This window comes from Microcebus murinus, chromosome 8, assembly GCF_040939455.1.
Source record: "Microcebus murinus isolate Inina chromosome 8, M.murinus_Inina_mat1.0, whole genome shotgun sequence".
Lineage (NCBI taxonomy): Eukaryota > Metazoa > Chordata > Mammalia > Primates > Cheirogaleidae > Microcebus > Microcebus murinus.
The window spans coordinates 100,932,836-100,951,453 of NC_134111.1; the positions used below are offsets into that span (position 1 = coordinate 100,932,836).

At 52.7% G+C, this 18,618-nt stretch overlaps 1 protein-coding gene across 1 annotated transcript in view; it reads left to right on the forward strand.

Annotated features, from left to right (window-relative positions):
* Positions 1-766: 766 nt before the first annotated feature.
* The window catches only part of INPP5D (inositol polyphosphate-5-phosphatase D), a 104,528-nt gene continuing 86,676 nt past the window's right edge, over positions 767-18,618 (forward strand). Inside the window, exons 1-2 of the mRNA XM_012791603.3 lie at positions 767-1,064; positions 16,040-16,103. Coding sequence (XP_012647057.2) covers positions 922-1,064; positions 16,040-16,103 — 207 coding nt within the window. The 5' untranslated portion in view covers positions 767-921. The remainder of the gene's footprint in view (positions 1,065-16,039; positions 16,104-18,618) is intronic.

Sequence of the window (18,618 nt, forward strand, 5' to 3'; positions counted from 1 at the left end):
GCAGCCTGACTGGCCACCTGGACTCTGCAGAGGTGCGGGACTGAGGATCGAGTGTCACCCTTGGCCAAGCGGCCAGCTTCCCCTGACAGGTGGTGGGGTCTCCTCTCCTAGCTTGTCTCCCCAGCATCCTGGAGAGGTCCAGAGGGGAAAACCCAGCCTGAGTCCACTCTGTGTCTGGTCCACGTCCCCAGCCTGCCAAGCTCCCTTTGTGAGTCTTCTGGTTGGGCTGCAGGGATCCGAGCAGCGCTGCCCATGGAGAATGGTGGCCCCCAGGCTCCTCTGCACACACCGGCCCATAGGAGAGAGTATAACAGATCACAGAGCCATCCGCCGGGCCCTTAGAGTCCTCAGCTAGTGGCGGCCAAGGTCTCCCAGCACGCACTGGTCAGGGTCTGGACATCTGCAATGGGGGAGGCAGGGTCCACCATCCCCCCTCAGTCTTGCCCTGTTCTGGGGCAGGACTATCCATGCGACCATCCACACAGCCATCGCTCCTTTGGCTCATCCACGCCTGCTGGGCCACGTTTCTTCAGAAGCTAGCCACGGATCCCCCGATGGCCAAGGAGCTGAGAATCCCAGCAGGCAGGACTTCTGCTGACATTTGACGCTGCTGGAGGCTGAGACTGTTACAGGGAAGGAGAGAGCCACAGAGCAGAGGGACGGGCAGCTGCCAGTGCAGGGGCGGGGTGGGGAGGTGCATGGCCAGGGACCCCCCTCCCCGCTTGGTTTCTGCAATGAGGAAGTTCTCTGCAGCTCAGTTTCCTTTCCTCGCTGAGCGCCTGAAACAGGAAGTCAGTCAGTTAAGCTGGTGGCAGCAGCCGAGGCCACCAAGAGGGGACAGACGGCAGGTCGCAGTGCAGGGGCCTCAGCTCGGTGGTGTGTCGGTCCTGGGGTGGCCGCCAACCCGGCCAGAGGAGGCCCATGCCCACCATGGTCCCCTGCTGGAACCACGGCAACATCACGCGCTCCAAGGCAGAGGAGCTGCTCTCCAGGACGGGCAAAGATGGGAGCTTCCTCGTGCGTGCCAGCGAGTCCATCTCCCGGGCCTACGCGCTCTGCGTGCTGTGAGTACGACGCGCTCCCTCCTCGGGCACGGGGATGGCAGAGGGACAGGCGACTCTGAAGGGAGGGGCTTGGCGGGGGCTCAGCAGGGGGGTGGGTTGTTCCTACCGGCACAGCACGGAGCGACCCGAGTGCACACTCTTCCCCTGGCCCCGTCTGGTGGTGGGTCCAGCTGAGACCCACCTTGGACCTTGGCCTTGGGATTCCGGGAGCCCGTCTCGTGGCAGGGTTTGCTGTGCTGGAGCTCCCAGACCTGCCCTGGGGCCGGTCCCACACCCCAGCTGCCCAGGAGCTGTGGTGCCAGGGGCTTCCTTGGGTCCCAGGGGCCAGGAGAGAAGGGGTCTGGCTCTTTGAGCCAGAAGGAATCTCAGAGCCCCATGGCGGTGGGCGTGTTAGGAGACCAGCTCGCCCCGCACAGGTGCTGGTCGAAGATGCCCAGCTCAGAAACCCCAAGAGGAGTGAATGTGGCAGGAGGGGCCCTTCCCTGCACCCAGGCTTTGGGCCGCCGGAGGAAGCCATTGTTTGGGGAGCCAAGAATATGGTGTGGTCTTAATCAAGGAAGGACTTTCAGTTCACCCAGAAGTAGCGTTCCGGGTCCCAGAGCAGAGGAAGTCCCCATCTCCGCCCGCGAGCAGCCTCTCCTTGCCCTCCGAGGCACTCAGCTGTGTCCCCACTTGTTTGGGTCCCTCTGTCACCATCAACTCCCCCACTGCCCGGCTTGGGGGTGTTGCTGAATGCACCAGTTGTCCCAGCAGTGGAGGAACCAGCCACCAGCTGCGGGTTCCTTTCTAAAACCCCTTAGTCGTCCAGTGTCTGAAGGAGGCCCTGGCCCTGGGGGCCTGTGCGCGATCATGTCCCCGTTGGGCCTGGGGCTGCTCAGGGTGCAGCCGGGGAAGGGCGTGTCCACCTGAACACGTCAGACAGAGTCCCGGGGCTGGCAGAGAGGTCCCTCTGGACAGCCAGGGCCCTACCCTTGTCCAGGCAGGAGGGGAAGAGGATGGCAGAACATAAACCTCTGGAGCCCTGACTCGAGTGGGGACGCCCTGTGCTGAGCATTTGTCAGCTCATTTCCACCCTAGACAACCTGAAGGGTGGGTCCTGCTGACACCCCTACTTTGCAGATGAGGCAACTGAGGCTTGGGCACGTTAAGTGAGTGACACTAATCAAAGTCAAGACCACCTGTCCTGACACGCTGCAACCGAGACCCCAACACCGTGCCGCTTGCCCCCTCCTGGTCCGGTCAAGCCGGGTGTGCGTGTAGACTTGGGTGGAAGCATGAGAAGCCAGGGTGTTTGAGGGTCGGCGGGGGCCTTAGAAACCAACCCCGGCTCACAGCAGGCCAACCGTGTCCTGTGCTGACACCTCGGTGGCAGGCTTCCTGTGTCCCCACTCTCAGGCCTCGGGGGAGGAACACAGGCCCAGGCCGCCCGGACTTCCCCGCAGGGAGGCGTGGGGCCTCGGCGGGCAGGAAGAGCCTCTGGGGCATCTCGCAGCCCAGTCTGAGTCCGCCTGGCCGGCTGGGGCTTCTCCCTTGGCCAGCGGGACCTGGGCTAAGGGCCGGCTCCTCGGTGCTGGCCGTGCGCCCAGGGCCTCCAGGGCTCCATCTCGCTCACTTTCACTGCAGCCTTGGCCTGGGGCCCTGTGGCCGAGCTCCAGGTACAGACGTGGACTGCGGGTCTCTCTGACTCCAAACTGGGAGCATCTTAGCGTGGCAGCAAGTGAGAGCTGGAGCAGGAGAGGGCGTGGAGATCCTCTGGTGCCTCGGCCCTGGCTGTGCAGCGGGCAGAGGGGCTCAGAGAGGCTGAGGCCTGGTCCAGGGCCGCCGTGCCGGCCGGAGGCAAAACTGGGATCCGAGCCAGGGCCCCGTGTTCCTTCTGCCACCTCTTCTCCCGCCCCTGAGTCTGACCTGAGTTACTCTCAGAGCCAAGACGGGTGTGCAGAGTCTGCATCTTGGGGAGGGTCCTGTGCTGCCGGCCAATGTCTACCGTGCTCTTAGCCAAGCCTGGGCTTCCCACTGTCCTCCCATCCGAAGGCCCCTGGGCTGCGACCCCCAGGGGCTCACCCCTCGGCACACCCACCGGGGCTCAGGGCTCCCTCACCCCCGGCCCTTCCTACAGGGTCGGGCTCCACCGCAGCTGTGGGACACCATGGACCTTCCAAAACACTGGGACCCCTCAAATGCCTGCCCCCCTCGAGTTTGCCAGTTAAAGAGGTTTAAAGCCTAAAAACTGACTAAGTGAATGATAACTAACTGTCATCTTCCAACACTTCATTGTATGAAAGAAAGCATCCCTTAACACCAAAAAGGCAGGAAGGACAGACTCTTTTAAAAAATAAAAATAAAAAGCCAAGTCCTTTAAAGCAAAGAGATTTAACTTCCTGAAAAACAAATTCCACCATCCTTAGTTTTGTCTGTTCCCCGGGGAGCCTGGACCCCAGCATCCCGGTCCCCGGCCCCCGGGGCAGAAGGCACAGGCAGTCCCCAGGCAGGATGGGATGGAGGGCATGGGGCCTCAGGGGGGCAGGGAGGAGGTAAGGGGACCTCATGTCCCCCTTTCCTGCCCTCAGGTGCCCAGACCTCATGCAGCCTGGGCCCTAGTGGCAGGAGTTTCCTCCCAGGTCCCCTCTGGTGGGTGAGGAGCCAGCCAGGGCTCCAGGAGATGGTGGAGGCAGGTGTGGTGCAGCCTCAGGAACCCCGCACAGCCTTGCTGGGGAAGGGCCTCCCCGCTCAGGAAGGAGGACGGGATTTGACTATTTAAATGGAACTGGAGGGGGGGGAACATCAAAGGACAGGGCTGCAGCACAGTGCCACCCACGTGACTTAGGAGCACACACTCTGCCCACACCCAGCAAACCCTTCATTTCCTCGAGAGAGGTCAGCCCTGTCACCTAGCCCTGGGCAGGAAAGCTTTGATCTTGCCTCGGCAGCTCAGACAGCCTTGCTTCACGGGCGCCTGCAGCTCCGCCTCTGGGCACAGAGAGTGGGGGGGGTGACCCCCGCAGGTGGCCAGCTCTGCCATCTTGCAGCCAGGGGCTCTTCTGGGGAGGGCCTGTGTCGTCCTCCCCTGGTCCCCACTCCAATGCCCCGGCAGAGCCAGCCCTGCTCTGGGGAGCCCGTGGGGCACCCAAGGGGGATGTCCAGCCCGTTGTGAACTGGAGGCGTTAAGAAGCCATCCAGCCCGTGCCCTCCTCTCCTGCCACGTAGGTGGCAGCACACCTGCCGGGTGCCTATGCTGCAGAGAGGAGCTATGCCTTTGGGGACAGCGGTCCCTGGGTCACCGGGGCCTGCCCCTGCCCAGGCTGCACAGGCAGAATTAGAAAAATGTCCCCGCACGGTCAGGGATGCCACCCGCCCTCTCCATAAGAGCAGCCAGGCGAGCCAAGAGCGAGCCCGTGCACGACTGGGTCAGTTGGCTACCATCCCATGAGGAGCTGCCTGGCCGGGTGACATCCCCACCAACACTCCAGAGAGGCTTGGCTTCCCTCACGGGGAAGGGGGAAGGCATGCCGCTGCCTTTGGCCCAGACTCCGGTGCCTGGTGCGGCCAGCTGTGGCCGGGAGGCAGCTTCGGTTTCCCTCAGCGCGTGGCCTTCCACAGGCTGCCCAGGACCCATGACGGGCTCGGGCAGGTCCTTCCCAGGGTCGTGCACCAGATGGCCCTGGCCTCGGTGCCTTGTCAGCATGGCAGGAGGGATGAGAAAGCTCGAGAAGGATGTTTAATCACCAAAATTCCCCTCGGGGAAGGCACTCTGCGTGTTTGGAGGGAGCGGAGTGACAGCCAGGGAGGCAGATTGGGCCCTGCCCCTGCTCTGCAGCAGAGCTCGTCACAGACCTGCCATGCTACAGAGCACGGGACCTGCAGAGAGCCTTCACCGTGCCAGGTGCCGTGCTGGGCTCCGCAAGTGTATCAACTCGTTTAATGCCCACAGTGCCTTTCGGAGGAAGTACTATTACCCCCACTTTACAGATGTGGAAACTGAGGCAGAGAGAGGAACATGCCAAGTGTACAGGACTCACAAACGGCAGGGCCAGGACTGGCACCTGATGCTGTTCTTGGGAGGGAGAAACAGTGAGTAAGGCAGGCTGTGTGGGGTGGGGGACAAGGGCCTGACTGGAGAGGGGACCCCTGTGATGGAATCACAGAGAAGGGACTTAGGAGGGCAAAAATGTCCAGCAGGGGTGCACAGGTGTGGTGTGAACAGGTGGACAAATCTCCCTTCTTCCGATCTCCCTTCAAAGCTTCAGTGAAGTTTACACCATTCATTATTTTTGTGCAAACGCAAAGGGGCACCGTTTTCCGTATCTGGTATTGACGGTAAGTAGGAAGAAGGGCTGGCCCAGACCGTAGCCGGAGCTGCTGGTACCTGGTTTACACGAGAAAGCAGGCAACGAATGGCCTCTGCACAGTGATGGCTCAGCTGAGATTCTCTCTGTGTGCCAGACCAGGAAGGAGCAATGTGCCCATGAGGGCCGATGTACTTAACTCATTAATTGTGTCTTCTCTGTAAAGTGACTCAGAACAACCGTGTTAAAATAGAGTCTCTCTGGGTTTTCTGTACCCATGCCCAGCACCCCAGAGCAATCCTTCCAGATCAGGGTCGGCACTGGCTTTGGTGTTTTGCATGCTTGCCTTCCTGATCGATTCAATTCACCTGAGCACAGACGGACGTTAGCACTTGTCAGTTGAATGTCTCCTCTCCTGGGGCACGAACGTGCCTGGTGTTGACACCCGGTCCTACCAGCCCAGCCGTCCACCCTGTCCCCCTCCCCCATGGAGTGGGAGGAGCTCTGCTCTCCCCCCCTAATTCACACCATGCTCTGCAGGCTTAGGAGCAAGGCTCCATGGCTGGCTAGCTCTGACGTAGCATTTGCAAGATGCTGACCTTCCCGTGCCAACCTAACATCCTCGTTGCTGAAATGAGGATGACCATGACGATGTCCACTATTTGGGTTATTTTTTATATTAATGTATAATTCAACTCACATACCATAAAAATCACCCTTTTATAGTGCACAATTTAGGGGTTTTTAGTACATTCACAATGTTGTGCAACCGACACCACTGTCTAATTCCAGAACATTCTCAATACCTGGAAAAGAAACCCTGTACCCATTAGCAGTCACTCCCCATGCTCCCTCCACCACAACCCCTGGCAACAGCTAATCTGTTTTCTGTCTCTACGGCTTTATCTATTCCAGCTGCTTCACAAATGGAAGCGTGCACCATGTGGGCTTTGGTGTCCGGTCTCTCTCACTGGGCGCGATGCTTTCGTGGTTCATCCGCACCGTAGCACGAATCACCCCTCCTTATGGCGAATATTCCATTGTATGGACGTATTGCATCTTGTTTATCCATTCATCAGTCGGTAGACATCTGGGTTGTTTCCACCTTTTGGCTCTTATGAATAATGCTGCTATGAACATTCATGTTCAAGTCTTTGTGTGAACATATGTTTTCAATAGTGCTGGGTATGTACGTAGGAGTGGGATTGCTGGATCCTATGGTAATTTTATGTTTAACACTCCGAGGAACTGCTAAACTGTTTTCCTGGGTGGCTGCACTGTTTTACATTCCCACCAGCCATGCACCAGGGTTCCACTTTCTCCTCCTCCCAACCGACACTTGTTATTATCTGTCTTTTTTTTTATTATAGCCATCCTAGTGGGTGTGAGGTGACATCTTATCATGGTTTTAATCCGCATTTCTCTAATGACTAATGAGGTTGAACATCTTTTCACATGCTTATTGGCCACTTGTGTATCTTCTTTGGGGAAATGTCTATTCGGATCCGTGGCACACTGGGAAAACTGGGCTCTTTGTCTTTCTGTGGTTGCCGGGTCACCGAGAGGCTGAAGTGGGAGGGTGTGGGCAGCGTGCACGGGGCAAGGCCAGGCGCCACGTGAGCAGCCACCGAGCGCCTTGCATATGTGAAAATAACACTGGCCATTATGTTTCGTGAGCTAAAAAGTAAGTAGTGACATCTCAGAAGCAGAGGAGTGTAGGGGCCATCTGTAAAGAAGGCTCCACAACGGAAGGGGAGAGGAGAACGGTGGCAGAGGGTCACTTCTGGAACTTCCTGGAGGCCTCCGGGAGACACTGAGCTGTCATCGGGGCCTCCTCGGAGGAAGTGCTCACAGAGATCAAGGCAGGAAGGGGACTTGCGTGACGCACGGCGGCAGCAGCTGCCGAGGTCAGGGTTGAGTGAGGCCCGGGAGGCTGAGGCGGAGAGGGCTGTAGGACGGAGGTGGGAAGAACCGAGCTGACGTCAAAGAGAAACGCAGGCCATCTGAAGACCTCGGAATTCTAGCTCCAATTTAGGGGCAGGAGCTGCGGGGGGGGGGGGGGGCTGAGGAAGCTGGAAGGAGCATGGCTCGTTCCATGAGGTGGGGACCCGGGAGTACAGCTGCAGCCGCACGTGAGGACCAGGCTCTCAGTCTCCCCCCTGCTCATTGGATGCTCCCTTTGTCCCCGTTAATGAAAAAAAAGCACCGTATTAACAGGTGCAGGACCCAAGCAGTTCAAGAGTTCTGGTTTTTGTTGTAAACAACGCGGTGGAGGGCCGGCCCCACGGGAGCAGGAACCCGCTCTCCTGAGCAGAGAGGCTGGCCCGGCCACACACCTGTCAATGGCAATGGAGAAATAACCAGATCTGAAAAAAGAGTGCAGTGTTCTTAAACTTTTTAAAAATGGCATGAAGTACGAAGCACAAAAGTACAAAGCAGAAAGCATAAAAACAATCACCCAGTGGCTGAGAGACTGGCCTAAACATCGTCCATTCATTGGTGCATCTTCTCATGCTCTCTCCCCACGTGTGTATATAATCTCCATGTTATATGTATGCATATGATACATGCACACGTGTAATTCTAGTCTTGGTTTCCAGCAGCGCCGGCATTTTCCCATTTAGTTAGAATTTCTTCCTAAATATGTTTAATGGATGTAGAGAATTCTATTACGTGGTGTGCCACGCTTTATGGAATGATTTGTCTATTGTCAGACACTTCAGTTCTCAGTGGTGTTTTGTTGTTATAAATATGACAGTGATGAAGGTCTTTGTGCAGAAATGTTATAAACATTTCTGGTTATAGATTCCCAGGCGTGGAATTATTAGATCAAAGGATAGGAGCAATTTGAAGGCTCTTGGTACAGAATGACAGATTGCTTTCCAGAAATCTTGTTCCAATGCTTCAGCAAGCAGTGCAAGAGAGAGCCCACCTCTTTCTAATCTTCCTATTCTGAATACTTTCATTTTAACAAACATTAAAGGTACGAATGTTCATTTTGATTTGCATTTGATTGCAATCGTGTGGAGCTCATTTGGTAGGATTATCGACCTTCACAATTCCTTTTCTGTGAATGGTCTGTTCCATTCTCTTTGCCATTTTTCCATTGAAGCTGTAGTTTTTCTGTTAGCTACTTGCGTGAGTTGTTTATGCCATACTTGTTCCAAATATTTTCGCTATGGTTTTCCTTTAAACTTTATGTTTTTTTGAGATTCAGAGATTATGCATTTTTGTAGAGTAAACTCGATCAATCTTTTCCTTTTGTGATTTCTCCCTTTGCTTTTCCATGTAAAGAATACCTCTGCAATTTGTTTTAACGTTTATAGAGTTTTTTAATTAAGCAAAATTCAGTTGAAATAAATGACAATTTTTTATCTCAAAAAAAAAAAAAAAAAAGAATACCTCTGCCCACAGAGATTCAATTCTATTTCTTCCTGTGGGAGCCAGGTGGGTTAGGACGGGGCCTTTGAGCCAATAGATGTGGACTAAATGTCAACCTGGCCTGTTCAACCCCTAACAGTTTATCTGATTGCACTGGGGCCCGATTTCCTCATCTGAGAACCAGGGCTGAGAAAACCTGCTCGGTGGTGCTGTTGGGTGGACTGAATGGAAAGTGTGTCACGTGCTTAGCACAGAACTTGCTGAAAACAAATGGAGCAGTGAGGGGTTTTTGGTTTTGTTTGTTTGTTTCCCACTGAACCCTTTAATCTCTCTGGAGTTGGTTTAATGAATGGCGAAAGATAAAGATTTATGTGTATTCTTCTCAAGCGATCATCTTTCCCAAAACCTCTTACTGAATAACATATTCCTTTTCCCTGTGTCTTCTCTCATACGGTAAGTCTTAACTCTCCTTCTTGCCTGTGCACCCTGCTCACTGCACGTCCGCTTGTCCTGCGCCGAATGTACCAAATGCATCATCACCGAATGTTCTTCCAGGCGAACTAGATAATAATTTTGTCGAGTTGGAAAAAACTACTACTGGGACTTTGATTGTAAGCACATGAAATCCATAATATAACTTGTGAAAACTGACATGTTAGTAGAGCTCAGTCTTCTTAATAATAAATACAGCTGTCTCTATTATTTTAAATTTTGTAATTTTTTTCATATAGATGATGCATACTGTTATGATTTCTTTTGATTTTTTTTCGTATTTTTGTTACTGTTGTGAATGATAGCTTTTCCTCCTATAGTTACCGGTTCACAGTAACTGATGACCTATAGGGAAGTTGTAGAGTTTATAAATTCATCTTTCACTCTATCACTTTACTCCTCATTATTTCAATTTGGTTTTCTTTGGTCGTTTCTCTTGGATTTTCTTGATAGACCATCGTACCATCTACAAATTATGACTATTTTGTAGTCTACTTTTCAAATACCTAAGACTCATTCAGATTTCATATCTTATTATATTGGCCGGTGTTTTAAAAACATTAGAGTGGAAAATATTGGGAAGAGAAAACACTCACCCTGAGGGGAAGTACTATGAGAATCACATGTGGCACCACCTGGGAAGGGCTTGGCGTGGTGTCTGGCACATAGTGGCCACTTGACAAAAGTTAGCTGTTGCTGTTTCTCATGTCAAAGAAGGAACTGTCTTTTCCTGAGTTAGATAGAGAGTTCTGAAGACTGGGCATTGCATCGTATCAAGTGTTTTTTTGGTGTCTATCGTGATGATTATATCATGTCCCTTATTTCATTTACTAGTATAATAGCTTAATTTCATATATTCATGTTTTGCCTATAAATATTAAACCATTTTGCACGATTAAATGAAACTGTTCCTAAGTACGATTTTTTTTTTATCACACTCTGAATTTCATTTAGGATTTTTACACACGTATTCATAGATGAGATTCATTTACATTATTTTGGTCCTGTTATGGCCTAAGGGTGATGTAAGTTCTACAAAATATCCCAGAGCCGTTTATTAGCCTCATCATTATCTGATTTTTGAAATATTAAAAAAAAAACATTTTGGTAAAGCCACTTCTTGTCAGAGCCATTTATAGAGACAATTCTTTAATATTTACTTCAGTTTCTTCTTTCGTATTGATTTAGTCCTGTTTTCTATTTCCTCCTCTGTCCCTTTTGTTAAGTTATGATATATAATTTCCAGAGAACAATCTATTTGTTGAGATTTTCAAATTTTCTGGCATCCAATCATGTATAGTTTTCTATAATTGTAAGGTTTCTCTTTTATTGCTGCTATCTTTCTTTCTTCATTTCTAATTTTGTGGTGGCCAGGTTCCCACAGGAAATAGGTGTCATACTCAAAAGGGACGATAGAGATGGGTGGCAAAGCAGACCATGGCTGGCCTCCATGGGAAGCCGTCCCCACCCCTGGCCTGAAGAGACAGAGCTGTGTCACCAGGATCCGGCAGGGCCACAGCTAGGAGGCGGCCATCCAACTTGAGCTGTGGTCTGCAGCAGGCAGGGTGGGACCGGGGGACAGGCTCCCCCAACCCCTCTTCTCACCCAGTCGGTGCCTTCCATTGGCCAAACCTGGGCGAAGCACCCGTGGAGGTCCGCTTTCCGGACACAGGGCAGGTGGAAAAGAGGAGAGAGTGGGTCTAGCTGGGGGCAGAGGGGGCACAAAAGGGGAATACCCGGCTCTCTTGCATTTGTTTCTTCCCTTTATTTGTCAGAGGTTTGTGCATTTAATTTTCTGCTTTTCAAGTCACAGGCTCTTAGGTTTGTTTACCTGTTCTGCTTTTTGTATTTTTTTTTTTTTTGAGACAGAGTCTTGCTTTGTTGCCCAGGCTAGAGTGAGTGCTGTGGCGTCAGCCTCGCTCACAGCAACCTCAAACTCCTGGGCTCAAGCAATCCTGCTGCCTCAGCCTCCCCAGTAGCTGGGACTACAGGCATGCGCCACCATGCCTGGCTAATTTCTTTCTATATATATATTAGTTGGCCAATTAATTTCTTTCTATTTATAGTAGAGATGGGGTCTCGCTCTTGCTCAGGCTGGTTTCGAACTCCTGACCTCGAGCAATCTGCCCACCTCGGCCTCCCAGAATGCTGCTTTTTGTATTTATATTTTGAAAAATTATCTCTATCCTTTCAGAAACCCCTATTGCATATGTCGGAGGGCTGAGATCTACATCCTGTTCCTCTTCTTCCTTCTCATTTTAAAATATCTTTATGTTTTTTTCCTCTGTGCCACTTTCCCCAGTTCGTCTTCCTCCTCATTAACATTCTGCCTCTGTTGTGTGTTTAATTCTGACTCCAGACTTCCCGGTTGTTCACTTATGATCAGCTTTGTTTATCTCAGCCTGCTCAATTTGCACAGTCAATTCTTCCAGTTTCAGAGGGCCAGTGGGCTCTCAAATCTTAGCGAATTCACAGATCAGACTTCTCCAGAATGCTTGTTTTCTGTTTTTTGGTTTTTTGAAGCTGCTGTTATATTTAAGATATACAGTAACTCCTTGGAGTCCTTAGAAAACTGGCCCCGTCCGTTTGAATGGTGATACGTTTTCATTGATCTGGCAATTTTTCTTTCCTGGCAAAGAACTGTCAGGAAAAATCAGATTAGGTTTGTTCAGAGGTAGGAGTAAGTTTCTGCCCAAACACTCTTCCCAAACATAAAAGGGCTGGTGGAGATCCTGATCCAAGTTCCGGCTGGTGGGGCAGGCAGTGAGGGTGGGTGTGGCGCAGGGGTGGGATCTCCCCACCAGGGTCGCATACCCAGGTCTCTGCTTCTGTGGACAAGGAATGACCCACCGAACTCCCAAGCTGTTTGGGCTAGGGGGTGCTCAGCAGGCTCCCAGCAACACTCTGCCAGCCTGGCCTCCACCTCTCGCTGCCTGGCCACTGGGCCCCTCTCCCTGCCCTCTCCCTCCTGGAGGGGCCCAAGTGAGCAACTAATGGCCTCTCGCCATTCCTCAGTTCGAGCATTCTCTCGGCTGGGGTTCTTCGGGGTTAGGAGTGGAGAATGGTGAATGCCTTAGCTTCCCAGGGCCGCTATACATTTCCCCTTATTTCTACCTTGGTCCACGTGGCTTTTCTGAATACAGGGTTTCCAGCTCTCTTCATCCACCCTGTCTTGTCCAGAGTCTGCTTCTATTTCACTTAGCCAAGAAAAAGAGAAAACACATACAAACAACATCATTGGAAATTAGAAATGATATATAATGAGAGTCGCGAAGGGATTTAAAAACAATTATGCCGGCCGACGAGCAGAGTGAGACAGAAACACTAATGAGGTTTCTAGGCATGGTCGTAAAGGAGGTTTCTAGGCATGGTCGTCAGTATTGATCTGGCTAGGAATAGTCGTACAGAAATAGGAAGATTTTCCTGAAAGGATAAATACAACGCTATGATGATGTTTCTTCCTCCTTCCACTGGCTGTCCTCTTATATTAGGGTAAAACTTCTTGTGCCACATGAGGTCGATCTGATCTGGGAATGCCCTTCTGCCGGCAGGCACCTTCCTGCCCCTTCTTGTCCAGTGTTCAGCACAGGGCGGGCACCTGTCGTCACCCAGCACCTGTCTGAGTTGTGTGGGATATGTGCTCTAAGCCCTCTTCATTTGAGAATAGAACATTCTCACTCCGTAGCAGAAGGAAGGCGGCCAGGTGCTATCCCAGCCTGCATCCCCAGTGGGCATATTCCTGGCCCCTCACCCTGAAATGCAAGCCAGGCACCAAGAGGGGTCTCAGCTGAGAGCCAGCGCAAGCCCCGTAGTATGTCATCAAACCACTGTCAAGAGCTGGGGAAGGGCTGGGTGGGGCCCATTGCCCCCAGAGAGCAGGAGCATGTTGTCCAGATTATGTTCTAGTGCAGTAGTGCTCAGACACTATTTATTTGTGGAATCTTTGCTTTAGGCATTTTGCATGTAAGAGTTTGCCTGTGTATATATATGCATGTGTTATGTGTGTTGTGTGTGTTATGTGCACGTTATGTGTACACCCAGGTATGTATACGTGTGGTATGTGTGCACAAGTGTGCATGCATGTGTATATGTGTGTATGCATATAGGATCAGAGCGAAGTACAGCTGCTGATGGTGAGCCCTCTCCTCCACCTCCCTGCAGAGCCCCCAGCACCCCGTGGAACACAGGCTGGAACTACTGCTCCCCCAGTGGGTTGTACGTGGCAGGCTAGTGGTGGTAGTGGGGCTGTGGGTTTTTTCCTTGAAGATTTAAACTGAACCAGCCCCAGGGATAGAGTCCAGCCCTATGCATTGGCCATGCAGGGTCATTAACATCAGCTGAGATGTTACTGTCTAATGGGGAAGTACCATCTCTTCCTTGTATACTATTAATAGCTTTTGAATTCTGATCTGCTTCAGTAATGTGGAGCTGTTTCTTTGTTTCAATGCTTCTAGAACATCTTCAAAAAAGCCCTGAAGCCTTGTCTGCCACACCTGATTAAACCAAAGGGGCTTTCCTGTCCTGTGCGGCTGCCTGTCTCTCTCTTCGTGACTTGTGTTCTTTCTGTCTACACGCTGATGTTTTGGGCTGGCTGGAACGCTTCCATAAATTAGCTGTCCTCAGCCAAATAAGAGGCTGTTCTCAGCCTTGCCCCATTTGCATGCCTACAGGAGGAAGTGTCGCAAGAACAGAGCATTGAAAGATAAGAGCAGAGAGAGCTACCCTCAACCCTACCACGCTCTTATCTTTCACTGCTCTGGCAAGCCTTGGAGGAGGTGGGGGGCCGTGAGCCTGGGAGTGATAGGGATGGGGTTGAGGGGGGTCTTTGAGGGCCAGGGGCCTCTCTGGGAGGTGAGATGTCACTGGACCAGGGAGTCATCCTTGCTATCCCTGACGCAAGACAAGACTTGAGTGTGGTATCAACCTAGGAGACAGGACAGGGAGTGGAAAGATGGAGCTAAAGCAATAGGGACTGACAAGCACCTTTCCTAAGTGAAATGAAGTGGAAGTGAAATTACCCAAAACATTATGCAAAATTTTCTTTAAGCACCCACTGATTCAAAAGCCATACAATAAAATGTGGTAAAATTGGCCACATAAAATTGTAAAACTTCTACACAGTAAAACAAACAAACAAAAAAAAACAACCAGTTAAACATAACTCCAAAATACATTGTATCATATATCAGAGTCTCATACATAAATAAGCAAAACATGATACCAAAAAAAGTGAGCCAAAGACGAGAAAAGGAATTCACAGAAAAAGAAATACAAATAACTAGACATGAGAACATGTTGAAGAACCTTTCTCATAAAGAAGGGCAAATTAAAGCAAGCTATCATTTTCACCTCTTAGATTTGCAAGATTAAACAATCTGATAACAGCCCGTTGGCAGGGTGTGGGGAAATAGACACTTTCATATCCGGTTAGCAGGAGAACAAAATGCCACACTCACTGTCGGCAGTTTGTAGTCTCTATCAAAACAGAAAATTGCTGGGGTCTTCTAGCCTGGCCATCTCCTCCTGGTGATTTATCTATGGTCACTGCCAGATGTCAACACGTTACAACACATGGTGGAACATGACAAACACGCTAATAAACCATCTTACGCTTGCCTTGGGAACACCTCTAAGATTTTTGGGGGGGTGGTGACAAAACCAAATTTTAGAAACAAAGTATTTAATATGGTATTATTTGTACTTTAAAAGACATGTATATATAAGCTTTTGGGTGTGCTTAAAATTTCTGGAACGACTTAAAAACATGAGTAGGAAATCTAAGAAATGGGGCTCACGGGAGAGGGAAAGAGAGGTTTATTTTTCCTTTTAGATCTTTCTGTGTGGTTTTAATTTTTTTCTATTAGTATATAATTTTAAAAATCTGGTTCAACAATAGCCTATGTGAACGCTTGAGGGGAGCCTGGCGCCAAGAAGGGCTCAGAAAAACTTCCACCATGGATGAAGTGTCGGCTCATGGCAGAGCCTGGCTCCCGTCTGGGGCTTCCCAGGCTTATGAGAACCCCAAGTGGAGGGAGTGGGGCAAGAGGAGGGTGGGCAAGAGAACAGACCGGCAACTTCAAGTAAAGAGCATAAGATCCAAAGAACCTTCCCCAGACCGCCGACAGCCTGCTGGGCTGGGACCAGGCACCCGTGAGCCCCTCTTCCAAGGGGTTCAGACTTGACAACTCCCCCTTCCTCTAAGAGGTTTCAAGAAGGGGAAAAGTACCCCGTGCTTCTCACACTGGGGATTCCTGAGCCAAAGGAAGGTAGAGCTTCTAGAATGAGAAGAGAATTTGGGGTTCCTAGCACTTCCTTGTTAGAAACAACTGCACGGCTCACTCACTAGCAAAGGAGGCAAATGCAGGTCTCTGAAGAGCTGGTGGCCAACCTGTAGGAGAATAACCGCACGGGGCAAAGTGCCCAGGGGGAGGAAGCCACATGGGGGGGGGGAGCCTTGACTGTGCCTGAGCCCACCTTGCTCAGCCCCACTGGAGTCTGGTTCCTCTGCGGGCACCCCCTCCCTTCCAGACGGCGGACTCCCTTCAATCAGCCCCCACGGGCGAAGTGTCGCCCCAAGTGACCCCTCCTGCCTTGTCCTGGGGCTCCTTGGGTGCCGAGGGGGTGGGTGAGCGCCTGGCGCCGCGGTCCAGGACTGCCGCATGGCAGGCCCGTCTCCACCCCAGTAACGGCCTGCTCCAGGCTTCAGAGGCTCTGTGCCCAGACTCCTTGAGCTGTGTCAGGAAGTCTTGTTACGAGGAAAGTAGACTTTCCTGTCCCGGTTCCTGCATGGGTCGTAATGAAGCCTTTGATCTATTTCAGGTATCGGAATTGTGTTTACACCTACAGAATCCTGCCCAATGAAGATGACAAATTCACGGTTCAGGTAAGTCCTTTATGAACCTTGAAATATGGATGTGATTTCAGCCTAGACTGGCAGCGAAAGGGTGGAAAGGGGACCACGAGAGCGCGTGTCCCAAGCAGCCTAGCCGGAAAGGCCTGGCTGAGCCCGGCTTTCTCCCGAAAGTCCAGGGGGGTGGCCTGGTGGGTAGACTGTGACCCTCCAGAGTGCCCTGCTCTGTGACAGCATGAAACAGACACGCCACAGGTTGCTTGAGTCAGCAGCGGGTGCAAGGAGGGAACCGTGGGGGGAAGACTGCGCAGAGATGAAGGAGCAGCGCGTGGCCGTGGCTTGGTGGCTTGCTGTCTCCAGTGCCCTGGAGTGAGGGGGGGGAAGCGGGCCGGGAAGGAGAGAGGGAGGTGAGCTCGCGGGGGACAGACCACGTTTCCTGAGGGGTTAGAAGGTTCTCACGAAACAGCGCCTTTTGGCGTGTGGCGCTCCCTTCTGTCCAAGGCTGATGCCCCCGGCGACTGATTCCACCGCGTAAATCTACATGTGCAAAGCTTGCAGTTAAATCTTAAAAAGAAAAATCAGCGGCACCAATCCAAGCCTGGGAAGACCACCCTCAGCACAGTTCGTGCAACAAAGAGCAAGGCTTTGTTTGACCACAGCATGTGGCAGCACTGCGATGTGGAAGGCAGGGAAGCTATTTTCATCTGGCTGCGTTAAGAGAACGGGAGGCGGGAAGATCAAAGTTAGTGAGGTTTCCATGTCCTCTGAGTGGGGGATGGAGTGTGCTTGTCACGCTCCGTCCTCGGCGGCCACGGCAAGTGGCAGGCGGCGGGAGGAGTGCCCCGTGTGAGCAGAGCAGCAGGGACCGACAAGGGATTGGGCACCATGTCACAGAGGAGCCATGGCGGGGTCTGTGGAGTTTGGTTGGAGAGAAAGTGGAAGGCGGGGAGGACGGGGCTGGAGCGGGGCCTCCGGACCTTGAAAGGAACCAGCCACTTTGTGCAGAACCGGGAGGCAACAGTAGGCGCTGAGCTGGACTCAAGGGCAGGACAACAGGTGGGGCCGTGGGGCAAAAATCACCAGAAGTGTGTCAGGAGGGAGAGCAGAATGCGTCTTGGGAAGGCCTCGTGAGGGGCTCAAAGGAATGGCTTCAACGAGCCACTGGTTGGAGTGAGCCCCTGAGGAGTGTGTCCCTGAGGAGTGTGCCCAATCCAGCCCTGCCGCTCAGGGCGTGTTTGCTGCGGGGCATCCACCGGGGGTGCCATTTGGGCTCCACCTGGTAGAGGTCAGGCCGAGTGCTGTTCTGGCTCTTTCCACACTAGCACCTAAAGTGCAGCCACCAGCAGGTTTTAGTCACCTGGGATGCCCACGAGTCTGGGCCTGGCTCTTGGAGAAGTCACCAAGAGCAGGTGTGGCACACCTAGGGCACGACCGTGCTCTGGAGCACGAGGCAGCTGTTCGTGTGTCCCTTGTGGGCCCCTCACCTGCGGGACGTGGCGGCGAGGGAGGCCAGGTAGCGGCGGGCAGTGGGCTTCCACGGCCTCCACGTTTCCCCAGGCCTGGGACCGTGTGCGTGCTCCTGGCTACGTTGGCATCTTTGACGGGCGGTTTGCTGAGAGGAGTCTAAACCCTCTTAAGTTAAAAGTTGGTCAAAGCTTTTGATCTATTTTCCACTTGTGGTTTCTTCTATTCCTTCAAAGCGAAGGAAACTTTAAGTATGACTGGAAAAGACATGACTCTGCGGCTTCTCGTGTAGGGTTTGCACCCACGGCCTGTGAAGGTACCGACCGCGCCTCGCGTCTGTCCCCTCCCGACGTCACACTCTCGCTGCTGCGGCCTCCCTCCCGAGACGCTGGGGGTCGCCGCACGGCCTGCAGCTGCTCCTAAATCCACGGCCTCTTCGGATTCTGGGGGGTGCGAGGAGCAGATCTACTGCGGCCGGCCAACTCTGGAAGGGCGAGGTGCCCTTTGCGCAGACATGCCCAGCAGGGGGGAGAAGGCCGTGCCAGGACCCTCGGGGCTCGGGGCCAGGAGAGCTCCGCACCCTGCACCCCGGTTTCTGCCCTGACTCAGCCCTTCCCTGGGTCGGCTCGGCCCTCCCCACAGGCTCACTTCTCAGTTCTCAGGCCCAAGAGGGAATCCGATGGGCTCAGCCCCCAGCGGCTCTCTCTGCGGGTGCCACCCAGGGGCCACCAGCCCCAGTCTGCGTGTGAATGGGCCGTCTTGGTGCAGATACCCTTGGAGACGGTGGCAGGGTCTTGGGGGCAGAGCGTGGCCCCCTCAGGCCCACACTCAGCCAGGGCAGGGCAGGCCATGTCTGAAGGGCAGGTGCGGCCCTGCTGGACATATCTGCTCCCAACCCGGGCACCTGGCCTGTGACCTCCTTGGTAACCAAACCAGGTAACCAAGGTGCAGGTGCAGGTAACCTGGCCTGTGACCTCCTTGGTAGCCAAACCAGGTAACCAAGGTGCAGGTAACCAAGGTGCAGGAAGCTGTGTGCCTAGGTGGCCTGAGGAAGTTTCCACCTTTAAGGATACAGCTTCCTATA